Source organism: Cricetulus griseus, chromosome 3 (assembly GCF_003668045.3).
Source record: "Cricetulus griseus strain 17A/GY chromosome 3, alternate assembly CriGri-PICRH-1.0, whole genome shotgun sequence".
In the NCBI taxonomy this organism is placed as follows: Eukaryota; Metazoa; Chordata; class Mammalia; order Rodentia; family Cricetidae; genus Cricetulus; species Cricetulus griseus.
The window spans coordinates 80,414,913-80,435,364 of NC_048596.1; the positions used below are offsets into that span (position 1 = coordinate 80,414,913).

General features: G+C 38.0%; 1 protein-coding gene across 1 annotated transcript in view; it reads right to left on the reverse strand.

Annotated features, from left to right (window-relative positions):
* LOC100770874 (ATP-binding cassette sub-family A member 3-like) overlaps window positions 1-17,686 on the reverse strand; it is a 113,621-nt gene extending 95,935 nt beyond the window's left edge. Inside the window, exons 1-8 of the mRNA XM_027410318.2 lie at window positions 17,575-17,686; window positions 16,979-17,228; window positions 13,054-13,181; window positions 10,606-10,765; window positions 6,325-6,584; window positions 2,423-2,539; window positions 2,023-2,140; window positions 1,569-1,742 (exon numbers count right to left, since the gene is read on the reverse strand). Coding sequence (XP_027266119.1) covers window positions 1,569-1,742; window positions 2,023-2,140; window positions 2,423-2,539; window positions 6,325-6,584; window positions 10,606-10,765; window positions 13,054-13,181; window positions 16,979-17,228; window positions 17,575-17,634 — 1,267 coding nt within the window. The 5' untranslated portion in view covers window positions 17,635-17,686. The remainder of the gene's footprint in view (window positions 1-1,568; window positions 1,743-2,022; window positions 2,141-2,422; window positions 2,540-6,324; window positions 6,585-10,605; window positions 10,766-13,053; window positions 13,182-16,978; window positions 17,229-17,574) is intronic.
* Between the last annotated feature and the right edge of the window lie 2,766 nt (window positions 17,687-20,452).

Genomic DNA, 20,452 nt, shown 5'->3' on the forward strand with positions numbered 1-20,452 from the left:
GTTTGTTGAGAAGCTATTCACAATATATAAAAATGTGAAATAAGTTTAGATGTCTGTCATAAGACAAAGGAATAAAGAACATATGGCATACATACACAGAATATTACTTAGAAATAAAGAAGAATGAAATTTTCATTTGCAGTCAATTGGGTGGAGCTAGAAATTGTCTTGTTAAGTAAAATAAGCTAGACACAAATGTGAAAGTATTATATTTTGTGATATGTGGGAATAATTGAAAAAAAAGATGACCTGTAAAAAGACTTACTAGATAGTAAGAACTATGCAATAAGAAGAATTGAGATAGGATAGGAAATCAATGGCCATCAAATCATGATACATGAAAGTATAGAAATATCACAATCCTACTGATTTATATAATTAATATATATTAGAAATTAAAATAAAAACAAAAACAGAAAAGTTGAACAGATATGCAAATAGATTATATGGTAGTATAAATAAGAATGGCCCCAGGGGCTCATACGTTTGAATGTTTGGTCCCCATTCGGTGGAATTGATTGGAAAGAGGGCATGTGGCCTTGCTGGAGGAGGTGTATCACAGGAGTGGGCTTTGAGGCTTCCAAGGCCTCCCATCATCCTCAGTGTGCTCTCTGCCTTCTGCTCGAAGTTTTAGGATGTGAGCTCTCAGCTGTTCCTACCATCATGCCTTTGCTCTGCCATCATAGACCCTAACCCTCCGAAACGTTAAACTCAATTAAATGATTTCTCTTGTAAGCTGTCTTGATCATGGTGTTTTATCACAGCAGTCGAAGCCTAACTAATATAGGTTGTATCTGTAAAGAGCAAGAACAACAAAAAGTTTAACAAAGAAACACCTAAGACTGTATGTTTTCATTGTGTATCTTACCAAATATTTAAAGGATAATTAATACCAGTCTTTCCCAGACTCTTGCAAAAAAGAAAACAGATAAAGAATGAAATAATCCCTGTGTTAATGTATATGGTCAGTATTATGCTAATATACCAAACTAATCAAAATGTACCACAAAAAGAATAACAGAAACTTCTCCAGTTATAGGATGCAAGATTAAAACACAAAAGCCAATTGCACTGACAATAACAAGGAATGAAAACACAATGCTGCTTACCATCATTCTAAATAAAGCTAAACTCATGCATATTATTTTATACATTGTAACTCTACTCGAATTTTTCTCAGCTGGATAATTCATCTACTGAAAAGCTAAAATCATGTCAGTGGGAAAACACTGACACCTTTCTGTGTGACAGGTTTCAGTTGTCTGGGGTGACAAAATTATCCCTTAGTAGAGACATAGGTAAGACATGTGCATACATATGCATGCAAACATAAGTACCTAATATATTCCTTGTAATAGCACTTATATAATTTTTAGTTCTCATGTACATGTAAATATGTGTCCCCAGTATCTACATATCACACACACACACACAATGTTTTGTGATAAAGCCCATATGTGGGAACGCTCGAACACCCTTTGCCCATGCTCTTCCCCAACCCTGTATGTTCTGTCCTTTCCTTCTGGGTTGCAAATTAATGAAGGTGTTGTCACAAACGGAAGATTCACCTTTCATTTCCATCTTGCATATTAAGTCAGCCCCAAAAGCTAGCGCTGTGTTTGTGATGAGACTGAGAGCCAGTTTCCCACCGAAACTTATCTGACTGTACATCGAAACTACGATTAGGTAAGGGAAAAACGTGAGAAAGTGGAGGAAACCTGCAATAGAAGTGGCCAGAGAAGCTGGAAAAGAAGGAAAAGACAGTCAGTTGACACAAGCTACAGCATCTGGAAACAAAGCTCTCCAAAGGGGAGGACTCTTTTGCCCACCCCCATATCACTGGCATCTTGCACTGTGCCTAGTGCAAGAAGGGGCCCCATAAAGACTTTTACTTAAATGAATAGTATGAGAAGAGCTTTTCCTGAAACTGATTCAGTGGTGTCTGAAACTGAGGGAGCTTCCACACAAGATTCCCTCTCAGTCAACTCACAGGATGTTTCACGGAGACCGCCTTTGTCTCACCTTTATCAAAGAGTGTGCTGATCATGAAGCCAAGTAACACCGAGGAGACAGCAAAACACAGGAGATAGAAGGCAATGAATAATGGATCACTGTGTTGAAAGACTCTCTCATGTGTAATCTGATGAAATATTAGGAAACTAGTTTAATCACATGTGAAGTATGAGGGAAAAAGGCATGAAAGTGAAGGTAAATACTGAGACAGTGAAGTGATTGCCTGCCTACAGAAGGGCCATTCACCTAGGTCTCTTTTTCACCTTCTGATCAACTATGCCTTTTGAACTTCTACAGTGGAGTCAGTGCAAGACACATTTCCTCTTCGGAAAGCTAACATACTTTACCCACATCTCAACTTCTCACCCCCCTTAAAGCTGCAGTATGCTGCATGCAAATGGATACTTGCCTTGAGAAATAAAATCCCACACAGCAAACAGATGATAATGAAATACATCACTAAGAAGGTGATGAAATAGGAAACCCAGAGCATAGCATTACTGAGTCCTACCACAAGCTGGTATTCCTGAAGGAAAATCAACATAAGCCAAGTGTCATTAAAAACACATTTCACTTTATACATCTTACCCTATACAGCTTGAATATCACATCCCTATTTACAGACAAATAAACCATGCCTTGAAATAGTCAGATGACCTACTTGAAGCTTTGTACCTAATGAGTGGTGTAATTTCTACTCTGAATTCTGGTGTAGAATTAATTTTTTTCCTCCTAAGAGTTAGCAAGTTCTGGTTCTAAGAAACACCTTTAAAGACTAAAAATTAAAAAGATAAGATTAAACTGGGCATAGTGGCACACATCTTTGACTTGGGAGGCAGAGGCAGGTGTATCTATGAGTGTGAGGCCAACCTTGTCTAGAGTGAGTTCCAGGACAGTCAGGGCTACACAAAGAAGCCGGCCTTGAAAAACAGATAAGCAAAGCTGAGATTACTCTTCTTTTCATTATACCCTGCTTCCAGGAAGTAATAAACCCAAAAAGTAAATACATTTCAATTCCATTGTAGGTTTGAGCAGGGCTAGGCAAATTATGACCCATAAATTGATTTACCACCTTACATTTTTATAAATAAAGTTTTATGGGCACAAAGCCACATTTATTCATTTTAACGGTGTCTAGAGCTGCTTTCATCCTACAATGTATCTCCACCAACCTCTTCTGGATTTATAAATTAGAAATCCAGGGGCCTAGAGAGTTGGTCCAGTTGTTGAGAACACTGACTGCTTGGTTGAGGTAGGGTTTCTAGTGTTATGATAAAATACCACAACCAAAAACAACTTAGGGAAGAAAAGGGTTTATTTTAGCTTACAACTCTCAGGTTATACTTTGATTACTGAGGGAAGTCAGAGAAAGAATTTGAGGAAGAAGCTGAAACTGAGTCCATGAAGGAACACTGTTTACTGGCTTACTCACCTTTCTTCCTTTCTTTCTTTCTCTCTTTTTCTTTCTTTTTTTGGGGGGTTTTTTGAGACAGAGTTTCTCTGTATAGCTTTGGAGCCTATCCTGGCACACGCTCTGGAGACCAGAGATCTGCCTGCCTCTGCCTCTGCCTCCAATCCCACTTTCTTATACAACTCAGGACCACCTGCTCAGAGTGGCACTGCTCACAATGGGCTGGGCCCGGCCCATCATTTGTCCTGTGTCTTCATGCATATCAAAGTTTCCAACTTTGATGTTGACAGTTTTGCATTACAGGACACTATGTTGGGCACTGTGGGACATTCAACAGCATCCATGGCTTCTACCAACCCGGTGGAAGTAATATCTGTCTTAGTTGTGAAAATTCCCTCCAGACATTGCCAAGTTGACCAATGGAGCAAAATTGCCCCAAACTGAGAACCAAAGCTTTAGAATAAATTCTACTGTCATCTCACCTATCAAAAAGCTATAAAGTAATAGCTGAGTGTGATGACACATGCCTACAATCCCAGAATTTCATACGAAATAACATTAGGGAGATACAGGAGTTGGCAAAACCAAAGAGAGTCTGCTGGCATAGCCAGATGGTGAAAAATTAACAAAAGCCTGAACAACTAGGAGATGGCATTATCCCAAATGCAAAAGGCAGAGGAGCCATGAGGGGATGAGAAGATAAAGGGTTTATATAATTCCCATATGTAACAGGGACAAAGAAAATAGAAAAATAACCAAGACTGATGTGCTCAGTACACCCTGTGCACTGATGTACAGTGTCTCTAATCATGTTCATGGTAGAATAGCATTGTCTTTATTTTTAAAATGAGGCACAAAGAGAGTGAAACTTTTCTAACATTACAGCAGCAGGAAATGGTGAGAATATATATTATGTATTATGCCACACTGATAAGACTGAGGTTCCAAGCATGGATTATTTGGGGCATCATAATTTCACTCCCTTAGCCAGAGAAGAGAGAATGATTGTGTTCCCTATTGAAATGTGTCTTTATTAAACCCAAGTGTCACTGTTTAATCAGGAACCAATGGATTTACTCAACCTGGACATCATTTGACAAGCAGCTCCAAATGCCTTAACAACAACCTGATGAGTGGGAAAATCCTTGAAAGATAAATTTCAAAAATTGGAAGTCAATCATGTACATGTACATTTCCACTGGTTTCTACTTCCTAAAAAGAGCTCCATGCATCACTCTCTGTTTGCATATATACACTAATGCAACTTAGCACAGTCTTCCCTGCTTTTTCCATGGGCTGTTGGAATATTACCTTCTCATCTTTAATCTTGCCTTAATGGCCAAGATTTATCAGCAGATAATGACCCATGAACCAATACATCTCATATGTCATTTCTGTGTATCCTGAGACCTAAGAATGGTTTTTGCATTTTTAAGTGATTAAAAAAACAGAAAATACTGTGCAATGGTGATGCATACAAACCCTACAGTACTTATTCTCTTTTGCTATCCTTTCAAGTCAGCTGGTCCTCCACACCTCTCTCCACAGTTGCTCTTTCTACAGGCAATAGTGATAAGCACACTACTAGGCTGGTTTCAAACCCCTTCCTCTGGTAGTATCTACCTATTGAAACATTATTCTCCACTGCTCAACAAGCAAAACGATCTCTCTGTACTTCAAGAATTATTGTGAATGAAGCAGCAATGAACATGGATAAGCCAGTATCTCTGTGGTTGGATATAAGTCTTTGGGTGGTACAGTGAGCTCTTGTGGTAGATCCAAATTTTGAGGAATCTCCACACTGATTTTTGTGATGGTGGCACCAGTTTGCATCCCCACCAGTAATGAGTAAGAGTTCTCCTTTCCCCATAACCATGGCAGAATTTGTTCTCATCAGTTTTTTTTTTTATCTTATCCATTCTAACTGGGATAAGAAGAATTCTCAAAGTAGTTCTAACTGAATTTTCCTGATAGTTCAGGATATTGAACATTTAAAAAAATGTTTTTCAATCATCTGCATTTCATCTTTTGGGAATTCTGTTTAGTTCCCTGCTCTGTGTTTTTTTTTTAATCAGGCTGTTTTATTGATTTAAATTTTGAGTTCTTTACATATCCTAGACACTAACCTTCTTTCTCTCTAATGTCCAGCTGGTAAACAGCCACTTGGATGATTGACATGTCACATGCTAACTTACACTGTAATGAGACTTTGAACAATGTGTAAGCAGAAAGTCTGTCTCCTCTTTTTTAAACTACCAGTTGTAGGATAAATATAGACATTCTGGATACTTTAAAAATAACATCATTTAACTACCCCAATAACTACAAAAGCAACTGTTATAGTCTTTAATTTACATGTAGAGGAACAGAGGATGATCACAGAGTTAGTCAGTGATAAAGCCAGGCTTTAAACATGAAGGCCATCAGAGTCCTTGGAACAAAGAAGGTGATTAGTAAACAAACATTCAACAAATTAATGGACAGATAGGTGCTTTAACGCTTTGGACTTTGTAGTTGCAGCTGTTGAAAACACAGTCTGGATTTATTTCATACTGAAAAACACCTCAAAGACAATCACAGGATGTAGCAATTAAAGCATATTTTAAGTTATCTAATTCAAGACCTTGTCCAGTTATTTCATTGTTGCTCATTTCATTCCATAGACAATTTGGGGGCATTAATATTTGACTTCTTTCCATAATATTATCTTTCATTTAGTCAAATCAAGAATTTTTTAAAAATCAAAAGCTGAAAATTTATCAATGGCATCATGAACACTCCAGCCAGTCCATGCTATTTACAAAGGATATTCATTAGCAGTGACAAGCGTGCATAAATCACCCAGCCCTCTGCACATATCTGTTCTAATGTGTCATAATATTACAAAGAAAATGAAATACCTTTAATCTCTTTTCCTTTTCCATCATAATGGTCCCAACAACGACAAGTGTCATTTGGGTAAATGTAAATAAAATTGTCCAAGCAAACATAGGCATGAAAGTCCACAAGAAATTGTCGAGAGTGAAAGCAGGGTATGGGAATCTCCTCGCATAAAAGGTGGCATTCGCAAACATGTCTTCAGCTGCTCTGCCACTATGATACACCATGATGGCCTTATCTAAAGAATGCTGCACTATAAGAAATCCTTCTCTGATGTATCCTAAATGAACAAACAAACAAACAAACAAAAAGACTGTCAAGTTCAGGATACTAAAATATGGCCAGGCAGATGACAGTAGGAATTCAGATAATGCAAAACTTTTAACATAACAATTTCACAAATACCCATTGTGATTTGAGACACATATAATGAATACCATGAAATCTTACTGCTGTTCTCAAATTAAAATATTGCATGAAAATAATACCATAGCCTTATGTAGTATCTTTATCAACCAAACTAAATGATAATTTTAAAATATTAAACAAAACTCTTGTTTCTATGTCTGTGTCTATGGTGATATATTATTTATGATTTATTAAAACTTGCCTAAGGATTGAGAAAGCAAAACCAGCCACAAGCCATAGAAGTCAGACAAAGATGATACACACCTTTAATCCCAGAAGCCATACTAGCAAGCCATATAGCCAGGCAGAAGTGGCACACACATTTAAGAATTCATAATAGGTATTTAAGACAGGGACAGGGTCTCAGAGCTGGCATTCATTCTTCAGACACACTGAGCATAGGATGGCATTCTGAGATTTGAGTCTGCAGCCATTTTGAGGAGAGGAGCAGTCTGGGACTGCAGTCTGAGGTTTGGTGGAGCTAGGATCGCCATTTCGGTCTGAGGTAGAAGCAAAAACTAGTGGCCAGCTGCTTTGCTTCTCTGGTCTTCAGCTTGAAGCTTGAACCCCAATATCAGTCTCTGGGTCTTTTTTGTTCCTGTTACATGTGTCCTTCCAAAAATTCCTATGCTGACATCTAATATTTGGTATATTTTTAAGAAGTAAGGCCTGTCAGAAGTGACTGAGTCATAAGTATTCCACCCTCATGTGTATGGAATGCTCTTAATAGGGAAGGGAGTAGCCTAATCCTTTTTGCCTCTACTTCCTCTACTATGTGACAAAACAACCAGTCTCCTCTCCAAGGAATGGAGCAAAAAGCTACCACTTGGGAAGCACACAGCGAGCCCTCACTAGAGATCTAGTCTGTAGGTGCTGGGAACTTAGACTTCCTAGCTTCCAAAATTGTGAGAAACAGCTTTCTATTATAAGCATCACAACATTTTGCTATGCTACCTTGAAATTGACTAAGATAGTTCTACACACTGAGATATGACATAGAAAGGAAGCACTAAGCAAGAAGTAAATTCCATTTACAATAACATCAAAAAAGTAAAGCCAACACAAATAAACATCCAATGAGATGAAGAACTTATATATCCAGTACTAACAAACACTGGGAAGATACAGGCAATGCATGTAAGTGAAAGCATGCCTCCTATTTGGGGGTTTTGGAAAATGAATACTATTTAAAGGTCTTGCCTAAAGAGACCTACAAATTCAATGACACAACAAATAACCAAAACAATCTACAGAAAGAAGACCAAAGCTGGAGTCTTTACATGCATCGATTTTAGAAATTACTATAAAGATATTGTAACCAAAGTGTGTATCACAGACTATGTGTAGAGACAGACAATAACATATCCATAGTTAACATCACTGTAGTGTGCTCTTAAAACATCATTAAAGTTAAACATCATGCTTGACATTCCCCTGTAAAATTCATGGAGCAAGACTGGATATGGTGATACACACCTTTAATCTCAGCACTTGGGAAGCTGAAGCAAGTGGATCTCTGTGAGTTGAAGGCTAGTTGGGTCTACACAGCAAGTTCTAGGCTTGCCAGAAACTAAAAACACAACAAAAACTTCATGTAGTCAGTTCTGCTCTACTCCTCTGATACATTACCATTCTCAGTCTCTCTAAATGGCAGCTGCTGTTTGGATATGGTCTGCTGCCTCACGAGCTTCATCTGCTAAAAAAAACTGGGGCCCAGTGTGGTCATGCGGAGGTGGGAGCCATGTGGAAGATGACTGGGTCATGACTGACATTGGGACAGGTTAGTGTTGATTTCATGGAGTGGACAGGTCTTGTGGGTGTGGATTAATTCCTGTAAGCTTCAATTATAAAACGAGTAAGCCTGGCTCCTCACTGCTCTTTTGCCCCTTGGTCATCTGCATGCCTCTTCAGCATTTAAACAGTCCCTTTCTGCTTCTCCACTATGTTGCTGTGCAGCTGGGAGAAGAGGAAACAGGAAGGAATGCTGTGGCCATGCTGCTTAAACAACCAGCAGTCTTGTAAGCCAGGTAAATAGCACCCAGGCTCAGGCAGTCATGAACACAAAACAGGTTAATAACTGGTATAATAGAACTTTGGTGCTGATATTGAGCTTATGATGCTTCTCTTAATCTTTGTCAGGTTAAAAACATGGCCCAAAGTGTTTAACATATATAATAGAATCTAAACAAAAACAAACAATCAGGCCAACTGACTCAGTGGCCACTTAAAAAAGCAATTTCAAATTTCATAGCAATTAAAAATGTTAACTTACTTTACATGTCCATTTGCATTTACAATTTGTCTGGGTTTTTTTTTCTTGTATTAAAAGCTTTTATTTTTAAGAGGAAAAAAGAAACTCTTTTCAAAAGTACATTTTCAATATGGGGTGGTAGCACATATCTGTAATCCTAGCACTTGGGAGGACCAGGCAAGAAGATCACCCAAATTTGAGGACATCTTATGCTTAAGGCCAGCCTGGGATACATAGTCAGATACTACCCAAATAAGCCAATAATAATTATGATAAATGGCCCATTTAACTATTTTTATTAGATCATGTCTACATTTTTGGTGAAACTGTTTTTAATTCACTAATATCATACCATTTTCTATTATGTTCTTCTTCCCAAAGAATATCTTTAGGATGCAGTATATTAATTTTACAAGAGACTGGCCTCATTTTAAACTTATACTTAGAAAAACATTTTAAGTGTTTTTGATAAAATAAGATACCACACAATCTTTCAACTCTAAAGTGACAACTGCTTAAATTTTTGTAGAGATCTACATATATTTTCTACAGTTTTAATTCTATATGCACAGATCAATATTTGCCAGAGTTTGTGATTGTTTTAATAGCTGCATCAACTTGTCAAGCTGATTACGTTATTTTCAGGGAGAGGGTGGGGGTGGATAAGGCGATGTATGTGCGTGTGTGCACAAGTGCATGCGTCCATGCATGAGTTTTGCAGAAGTCAGAGGCTGATTTTACCAGGAACCCCCTCCACCCTTCTCTGCCTCACTTATTTAAGAAAGGATCTCTCAGTCAATCTGCACCTCCTGCCTTTGGCTAGGACTGCTCACCAGCGAGCCTCAATGGCATCCCTGTCTCCACATATCCAGCACTGGGGTCACAGGCACACCCATGCCAACTTTTCCATAGGTGATGGGATTGGACTTGGAGCTTCATACCTGTGCACCAAAACCACAACTTTACCCACCGAGCCATCTCCCCAGCTCAGGCTGATATATTCTGAACAATGTTCTTGTTGAGATGACTTTCACTCTTTAATTTTTTACTTGTAATAATAGTAAAATCACACATAGTTTTTGTTTCCTGTTGAATAATTTCCATCATTCTCAGGACCTGATATTTAACACACACCTTCTAATGCTAGTACTTTTCTCATCCTTCAAGGTAATTTATATCACTAAAAATTAATTTAAATTTATCATCATGATCTGATTAAAAAAAGCTATTCATCAACATAAACATACAAGACATATATTTATGGAATATACATATATATTCCATACACATATATACATGTGTATTCAGATTTGTGAAGAGACATATGTGTCTACATATACATATATAGAGATGTCTATATATACCTTTTTACATATATATTGAGTCAAGAGAGGCCAAAGTTACCAACTAAAACTATATAAATGCACAGATACAAGAAAATTAATTCAAGAAATAAAGAAAATTGTAACAGATTTCTGATTTATCAAAATTTATGTTAATAAAAATAAAATTTAAACCACAATGAATCATAATGAATGAATAAATCAACTTGCTTATGCAGAGGGAAAAAAAGAAGCCCTTGCCTAATGACTGCCATACACAGTAAAAATAATAATGTAAGTGCACTTAAGGATTTGCTAACCAGGGTGTCCCCCATCGTTTTCCATAATGTTCCGGGGTCCTAGAGAAGGCATAGATGGGAAGAGAACAGATGTGTTCCAGTCCTTTCTGTCCTGGCCCTTGTATGGCTTTAAGGGATTATAAATATCATAGAGACGACCAAAGCGCAAATTATATTTTACCTAGAATGAGAGTCAAAGACAAACATGTTAAACCAATTAGCCTTGAAAAGCAAAAATTAACAGTGATAGGAAAGTTTCATTTTCTAATTAAACATATTTGTTTTGGAAACAAAACAATGACAGAATCATTATTACAGGAACAAGTAATATGCCACCTAAGCTATAACCACTGTTGAAATGTAAAGTGATCTAAATTCCATAGATCCTCTCTCTTTCATCTTCCTGACATTTTGCTTTTGAGTTACAAAGATGTAAAAAGGTGTATAATGGTAATCAATGTAACTGTACTTTTCTAATCCCACCTTTGTTCTGCCTATTGAATGAGCATAAAAATTAACTACTAGAGAGCCTAGGAAGATGGCTCAGAGGTTAAGAAAATGTGTTGCTTTTGTAGAGGACCTGGATTCACTTCTCAGTACCCACAGGGCAGCTCATAACCATTCATAACTCTAATTCCAGGTATCTGATGCCCTCTTCTGACCTTTCAGGGCAACAGGTACACATGCTGTGCATCTATACATGTGCAGGCAAAACATTCATACATATAAAATGGATTAAATAAATATAAAATACTTTTTAAAATCTACTAGAGGGGCTGGGGAGATGGTTCAGTATGGAAAGTTCACAAGCATGAGGACATGAGTTCATATCTCCAAAATCTATATAAAATGCCAGACGTGGTGGCATGTCCCTGTGATCACAGTACTGGGAATATTGAGACAAGAATATCCCTATGGCTCACAACCCAGTCTAGCTGAATTAGCAAGTTCTGGGTTCAGTGAGAGACCCTGCCTCAAAATTTGAGGTACAGAAGCAATTGAGGAAGACAGCCAATGTTAGCCTGTCGACTCCACATGCACACATGCATGTACTTTCACACACATGAGCATGTACATATAAACAGCTACATCACACACACACACACACACACACACACACACACACACACACACACACACACACGAATCTACTAGAATGTCATTAGCAAGATGGTAGAACTGAAACAGAGTATGTGAATATACATACATATATATATATATAGATATATATGTTCAAGACCCAAATTATGTTGCCTCTAAGAGTCCCCTAACTTTTAAGAACACAGAAATAAAAGTGAAGGGATGACAAAAAGACACTGTAGACAAACGTTTACCAGAGAAGAGCATACTTAGATTTAGATATACCCAAGTAAAAAGTTGTAAAAAAAGAGCATACATAGTGCATAGTGATGCATACCTGTGGCCCCTATACTTGGGAAGTAGAGGCAGGAGGATCAGAAGTTCAAGGCCATTCTCAGGTGTATAGTGAGGCCCCGCCTCAAAGACTGTAAAAAAGACACAGACATTGGATAAGTATAAATGGATTGATGTGTTGAGAGAATAAAATATTTGTAAATATTTATACAGGCAATATCAGAGGATATGCACATGGTGCACTCAAGGAAAGTCATAAACTGTATCACGATTGTGATTGAGGGCTTCAATAACCCCACTTTCAACAATGGACTGATCATTTAGTCAGAAAATTAGTAAGCAAACTCTAGACTTCAACAACACATTGAACAGGATAGACATCTTATAGCAACAACTCCTACTCCTCACAAGCAAGTACATGTGAAACACTCTGAAGGACATTGAACCAGGAGGCAAGTCTTAGTAAATCTGAAGATTAAAACCATACAGGGCACTGTTTCTGGTCACTATAGCATGGAAGCTAGAAATCAATAGGAGAAAGAATTTTAGAACTTAAAAATTAAACAATACATCCCTCAATAACAATAATCAGTGAAGAATTAAAAGGGAATATTGGGAGAGTGCTATACAAGACTGATGTCCTGTATTAATCAACCAGAACCCACATAAAGCCAGATGTACCCACACATGTAATCCTAGTGATCCTATAGTGAGATGGAAGCAGATTCTCTCATAGGCCAGTTAGCTTGGTGTATATGCATATTGGTGAACAAAAGACCCTGTCTCAAACAAGGTGGAAGGCAAGGAGCAGCATCAACAATGTCCTCTGACATCTACACTTGTGCACCAGTACTCACACAAATATATATATACATATATATATATATATGTATATATATATGCATGTATGCACAGAGACATACACATGCATATAGACACAGACAGACAGACAGACACACATAGGCATGCGTGCATATGTGGCATGAGTGCACATGTGCAAGCACACACACACACACACACACACACACACACACACTTAAAAACTCTCAAAACTAAAAACATAATGGATCAGGTCTTTAGATAAAATTTTCTCACCTGAAGTGGCAAGCGTTCATTGTTGGTTTTGAACACGTGATCAAATACAATAGCAGCCAGCACATATGCAGACTTGTTTTCATACTTAATGTATTTCTCAAAAGATTCTTCAGAAGAGAAGCCTCGAACTGTAGAGAGAAAAGTTCAGGTTGCCCACATAAACATGAAAGGTCTAATGCTCATTCCTCTTGGCACCATGAAACAACCCTGTCACAACAGTGGAAATTCCAAACAGTGCCATGTAACCAGTGACACTCAGACCATCTAACATGTACTCGGAGTGTAGAAAATAAATGAAAAATAAATATATAGAATAAAAATAAATTACCAATATATCATACATAAGTGTTTAAAGCAACACACACACACACACACACACACACACACACACACACACACATACACACACACACACAAAGACCTTCTTTCATAAGATAATGGAAAGACTATATTCGTGATTTTGGAGGAAATACACATTTTTAAATAATAGTTCATTAGAAAAGGGCTGTGACTATAACTCAGTGGTAGAGCACTTGCCTAACATCATGCAACACAAGGTCCTAGGTTCAATCTCCAGTTTCTCTCTCTCTCTCTCTCCCTCTCTCCCTCCCCCTCTCTCTCTCTCTCTCTCTCTCTCTCTCTCTCTCTCTCTCTCTCACACTCACACACACACACACACACACACACACACACACACACACACACACACACGGGGAAGGGACCATTGACTAGAGATTGCATTGACAGAGCAACAAAATTTTTTTTAAAAATCAACAAATATGGCATAATGACATTTAAAAATCACTATTCTTCAAGATACCATTCGGTGAACAGTCACGTCACAGACTGAATCCAAAGTGGATACTTAATGCGTATAACCAACAAATGCATCTGTAACAACTGTAAGTGAAAAGGAGAACAAGACAACACAACAGAAAATGGACAAAATATGTCAACAAACTTGCTTTAGCAAACAAGAACCCAAATAGCCAATAATCACATGGAAGGTGAGTTCAGTCAGAGTAGATTGGGGTTCTGCTCAGCTGTGGGGTGCTGGCCTATCAAGAAAGTCCTGAATATGACTTCCAGAGGCAGCAACTACAAGACATTAACCAGAGGAAAGCAAATCAAGTCCAAGAGGATCCCACCACATACTCTCCTCAAAACAGCTAGAGTTTTGTAAAATTGTATCAACATTTTAAAATATTCGTTGTAATTTTGTTTTCTATATAAATACTTACACCCTTTGCTTAAACTCTTAGTGACTGCTGCTTTCCTCTGTGACTGCCTTTTATTAGAATCCAGTGAGCTGCCCCTCAGGTGTACCCTGGTGACACACATGGTAACTGTTTACTGAGAAGCTGCCACTGTTTCTCAAAGTAGAGCCACATTTTCCTTCCCACTAGTGTGGCAAGGTCCCAGTTGCTCCATACTAATCAACCTCGCTATTATCTTTTTGTTACAGTTCTGAACAGCATCTCATTCTATCTTCCATTACATTTCCCTGATGAACAATGCTGAACATCCTCCCATGTACTCCTTTGTCATTTGGATCTCATCTTCAGTCTTGAGCAAAATGTCTACTCAGACCTTCTGTTATTTTATAAATGGAACATTTGTCTTTGTATAGTTAAGTCATTAAGAATGCTTTATAATTCTGTTACAAGCCCACTTCATATAGATGGCCTGCAAATATTTTGTCTCGACCTTTAGGCTGCCTTTCATTTTCTTAATAGTTTCTTTTAGAAAATATTTCCAATTTTGTTGAAAACAAAGTATTTTTGTTTTCATTTGTATTGCATTTTCATGATTTTTCCTTTTTTGGTCATACCTAAAAATCCTTTTCCAAATCCAAAATCATGAAGACAAGTCTTTATTTCTTCTAAAGTCTTTATAGTTTTGGCTCTCATTTTAGGTTGTTGGACCAATTTGAATTATTTTTACATAAGATTCAAGCAAATGAGTAACAAGTCAACAATATTCCCCTGTATGTGGAACATTGTTTCCAAATAGCTCAAGACTATTCTTCTCTATGGTTTCATTTTGAAATAATATCAAAACATCAATTTACTATGCCAGTATCTGTTTATTTCTAGAATCTCAATTCTAGAACACTGATATATACATCTACTTTTATACCAAAAGAGAGAGAGAGAGAGAGAGAGAGAGAGAGAGAGAGGAGAGTGTGTGTGTGTGTGTGTGTGTGTGTGTGTGTGTGTGTGTGTGTGTGTGTTTTCAAAACTTCAATATTTCTCGATATTATTTTGGCTTACAATGAGTCACATTTTTACATGAATTTCAGAATTGGTTCATCAATTTCCACAAAGAAGCTCAAAGCCCTGTGTGGGAAATGTTCCTGTTATTAGGCATTCAGACAAATCCAGGCTTCATTCATCCACTTCTCTGGGAAGGCTCTGGACTTCCCTGACCCATGGGTGAGGGGCCCTGAAACCTAGTTGCAGGGCTGCTTCAGATTCCATAGCAAAGAATGTGGTCAGCAGACCCCCCAGTGGCACCTTTTCCCTGTGTGTTCCTTTGTGCCAACAGGGCTGATCTCAGTCTACTGCAAAGGCAAACTACCTGAACCTTACATCCATTTCAGAGTCTGGTGTAACTATAGGGCAAGTTTACCTCAGGGATTCAAATATCAGGGAGTCTATATATAAGACTGTTCTCAGTTGACAGCTGTGATGAGCCAAACGGAGGCCCTGGACTTTTCAGTCTACAGTCAAACCATGCCCCCACCATGGTGGTTGGGGTGACTCCCATAAGAATCCCTCTATCTAGGTCTATGAGCCATGTCCTTACCCTGTCCACAGAGGTGGCTTCTAATCTCTTCTGAGAGCACCTAGAACTGAGTGTCGGGAACAATTTTGGCCTGTGGTCAGAGTTAAGGTTAGGAGTTCTATCACTGGAGACAGTGCACACTCTTCATCCCAAATCCCCAGGGAACAGTTCTGATAGTAAGATTATCAGATGGGGACATAACCAAGTCCATGAGGATATGGGAAATTTCTAGTTCTGAAGACAGAAACACAGTAGAGTAGGTAAGTCTGCCAGCTGGGCATTGTCCCCTCAAGGTGGCTCTTCCAAGTCTTGGACTCACAAGCCCCTAATTGGATGGCACTTGTATCCACAGGTGGATGCAAAATTATTACTATATTTAATATAGATAGAGGAGTTATAGTCCACTGTCTTGCTATCACTACTCTGTATAGCTCATAGCTTTAAAAGTATGTGTGAAAATAAATCCACATAGTTACATAAGTTACATGACAAGAAGGAGGCAAAGATGTCAAATTTTTAGTGTCAGAGAAGAAAAATTTAATATGCAGAAATATTTTTGGTAAAGAGTTGTCTTTTCTGCTATGATTCTGCACTATTCTTCTTTTCAGATGCACTCATATATCATTCTTAAATATTTTCATAAAATTAGTGATGTGAACAAAATCTGTGCACCAAAAAAGTATCTGCTTTATCTTAATACTTGACACAAAATCATGTACTTTAAGATCAGAATGCATAATCACAGGGCTAGTGAGATGACTCATTGGGTAAAGGAACTTGGTGCCAAGCCTGGTGACAGCAGCTGTAAAAGGAGAAAACCAGTGCCTGCAAAATATTCTCAGACCTCCACACATGCCACACACAACATACACACACACACACACACACACACACACACACACACACACACACACACACACATACACAAGTTTTTCATAGCACAATCATAAACAAAGAATAGTTATAATTCTAGATCTAGAAATTCAGTCATCTGATTTCAAATATTATATTTCAATAGTGATTATGTCATGAAGACATTTGAACAAACTATTTGGGTGACTGATTAATGAATTATGAAGGTTACTGAATCATACTAAAACATTTCCAGAGAGGTACTTCAAGTATTTTAATTTCTAACCTTTAAAGTTGAAATTTAAGTCCTTTTTCACCATCTCAGTAATATTTCTTGCCGCATGACTCTCAGAAGGCACATAAGCCAATTCATATTCAAACTTTTTATTAATGAACTTGGGTAATGTTAGGGGAATAGGATAAAAAGTTGTAGCTTGAGAAAATGTCTTCTTTGTAATTCTGCGGATAGTCAAAGTCCATGTAAACAACAGAAATATCAAGAGGATCTCCACCACTAAGCCAATCACATTCCGCCTCTGCAAAAATAAAACAGGAGGACTGTGTTAGTGAATACATGAGCATGTACATGTGTGTGCTCCTATGTGTGGGCATGGACACACAACATAGACATACATTATTCTGCTTCGATCTACAATGACATTGGCTCCCCCAACTGTCTTCCTCAGTCTTTTCTATATAGTTTTTCTATTCTACTGATCCTGTTGATTCTTAGGGTGTTCTTCAGACTAAGCAGTGCTAACTAGCTCCAGTCTTGGAACAAAAGCAAGAAAATGAACTATCATCGAATGTGGTAAGGAAGATGTCAGTTCCTCCTCTGGCTCCACAGACTTTCCATCTAGCTCCCACAGATACCTCACTTACCTTCAAAAGGAAATTTTTCCACAGGAGGATTGAAAATTGCTTCATGCGCAATGAATCCATTTTACGAGAAAGGGTGAGATTTCAATGCTTAAGAAGCAAAGATGTAACACAATTAAGGTCACCTGCCAAAATATTAAATGGCATCAAGAAAAAGGTTTATTGCTTTATTGTTCCACACCTCCACTTATCAATGGAAAGACAACTACATAAACAAAAAAACAAACCTTGAAATGGGTACTTGTCTGTTCTTCTGTACCTGTGTATCGATTCATTGAAACATTGGAGAATAGCAATATAAATGTAAGCAAACTGTAAATCCATTTTCACAAAGAAGATATAAAACATAAGTGTAGAATAACACTATTTGGGAAGCTTCTGCATGTCTCACAAACTACAATGTTGAACACCTGATTGTTTAGTGCCTTCTCATACAATAATCTGTACCAAACATCTGGTCAGTTCACAGCATGCCCTTTTCCTCATAGCCACAGATAGTATAGCATAGTAACTATGAACCTAGATCAGAGTTCAGACCAGAAATCTTCAACATGCTTCATACATACAATTCTGAGCAAAATAATTAACCCATGACTACTTATCATCTGTAAGTCAGAAAATGGTATTACTTACCTTACAAGGACTTTCCCTGCCCTTGAGGTTAACTGCTACTATGGGGACACTGAGGACTATTCATCACATTTTAAATTGTGAAAAAACATATATAGCATAAATTGACAAGTATAATTGTTTTTTTGTAGTACTTGGTTTAGGGGTATCAATCACATTGTCCTACAGCCAACACCACCATTCATAACATTTTCATCTTAAAGAATCTAAGCTCTGACTTTTGAAACTATAGCTCACCATCTCCCCCATGCCCTGGCAGTGTAACTCAGGGTAATAAGTGTGATTGTGCAGCCCCATGAGGTTGGTAAGAATGGTTGCTCAGGAAGGAACTTCAGATACTTGTCAATGGATGGATCTTAAAGAATATGTTATACTAAATGAAATAAAGCAATCACAAAGTGCCAAATGGCAGAGAAGATACAAATACAAGAATCCAAGGAAAACTAAACAAAGATAAATGTAAAAAAATATACATACAGAAACAATCAAACAGATAGAACACTGGATCTGAACAAGGATGACACTAACAGATATGCTGACACAGAGGGGGACATCTCATTGTGCCTCAACCCTAGACAAAGAAAGCTCACAAGGTCTTAACTCTAGACCACAGGTAACTAAAAGAATATTGAGATCAGGAGAAATAGTCTTCCCCAGGGAAAGCCCTTAAATTGGTTTATTCAGGCCTCCCTGACCTCTCCTGAGTCCTACTCCTGCCCAAGGTCCCCTTCACCCCAGGATCTCTCTGGGCCTGAGGCTGCAGAGAGTGGTCCCACCTTCATAGAGTGGACCCTCCCAGACAGGAAGGACCGCCTTGAGTCTACCTTTATATGTTACTTGACCTTTTTCCTTTGCTGCTCTTAATACTTTCTCTTTATTCTGTAAGTTTGGTGTTTTGATTATTATGTGGCAAGGGGGGTTCTTTTTGTGGTCCAGTCTATTTGGTGTTCTGTAAGCTTCTTGTACTTTCATAGGCATATCCTTCTGTAGGTTGGGGAAGTTTTCTTCTATGATTCTGTTGAATATGTTTTCTGTATCTTTGAGCTGTATTTCTTCACCTTCTTCTATACCTATTATTCTTAGATTCTGCCTTTTCACGGTGTTCCATATTTCCTGGATATTTTGTGTTAAAGATTAGTTGGACTTGAGATTTTCCTTGGTCAATGACTGTATATCTTCTAGTGAGTCTTCAACAACTGAAATTCTCTCTTCCATCTCTTGTACTCTATTGGTTGTACTCATGCTTAGATCCTGATCATTTATCCAGCCTTTGTATTTCCAGCATCCCCTCATTCTGTGTTTTCTTTATTGTTTCTATTTCAGCTTTCATGCCTTGAACTGTTTCCAGTGCTTCCTTCACTTGTTTGGTTGTTTTTTCTTTAGATTTTTTAAGAGAATTAATTATTTCTTGAATTTTTTATTTGTTTTTTCTTCTATTTATTTAAGAGATTTTCTTGTTTCCTCTTTAAGGGTCTCGAACATCTTCATGAAGTAGATTTTTAGGTCTATCTCTTCTTCCTCTGTGTTGTGCATTTCAGATCTTGATGGTGTGGAATCCCTAGATTCTGGTGATGACATATTGGTCTTTCTGTTGAGTGTGTTCTTATTCTGCCTTCTTCCCATATCTTCTTCCAGTGGGTGCAGGTGGAGTCTCTCTATCTCTTCTTGTCACCCGGTGGTGTGTGGGGGCCAAGACTTCAATGTCTGCAGATACGGATGGTCTTGCCTCTCCTGGTAGTCTCCTCACTCAGGAGAGTTTAGGGCAGCAAATGGGGAAAGGAGAGTGAGGTATTTCCAGACTCAAGGAGGTCCTTCCTGTGTGGGCCGGTCCACTCTATGCAGGCAGGACCACTCTCTGCAGAGAGAGCACGCTAATTAACAAAATTAGAAACGAAAAGGGGGATATAACAACAGACACTGAGGAAATCCAGAGAACCATCAAGTCATACTTTGAAAACCTGTACTCCACAATTTGAAAATCTAAAGGAAATGGACAATTTTCTGGATAGATATCACTCACCAAAATTAAACCAAGAACAGACAAGCAGTTTAAATCAACCTATAACCCCTAATGAAATAGAAGCAGTCATCAAAAGCCTCCCAACCCAAAAAAGCACAGAGCCAGATGGCTTCACTGCAGAATTCTACCAGAAATTCAAACAAGAGCTAATACCAGTACTCCTCAAATTGTTCCACACAATAGAAGCAGAAGGGACATTGCCAAACTCTTTTTATGAGGCTACAGTCACTT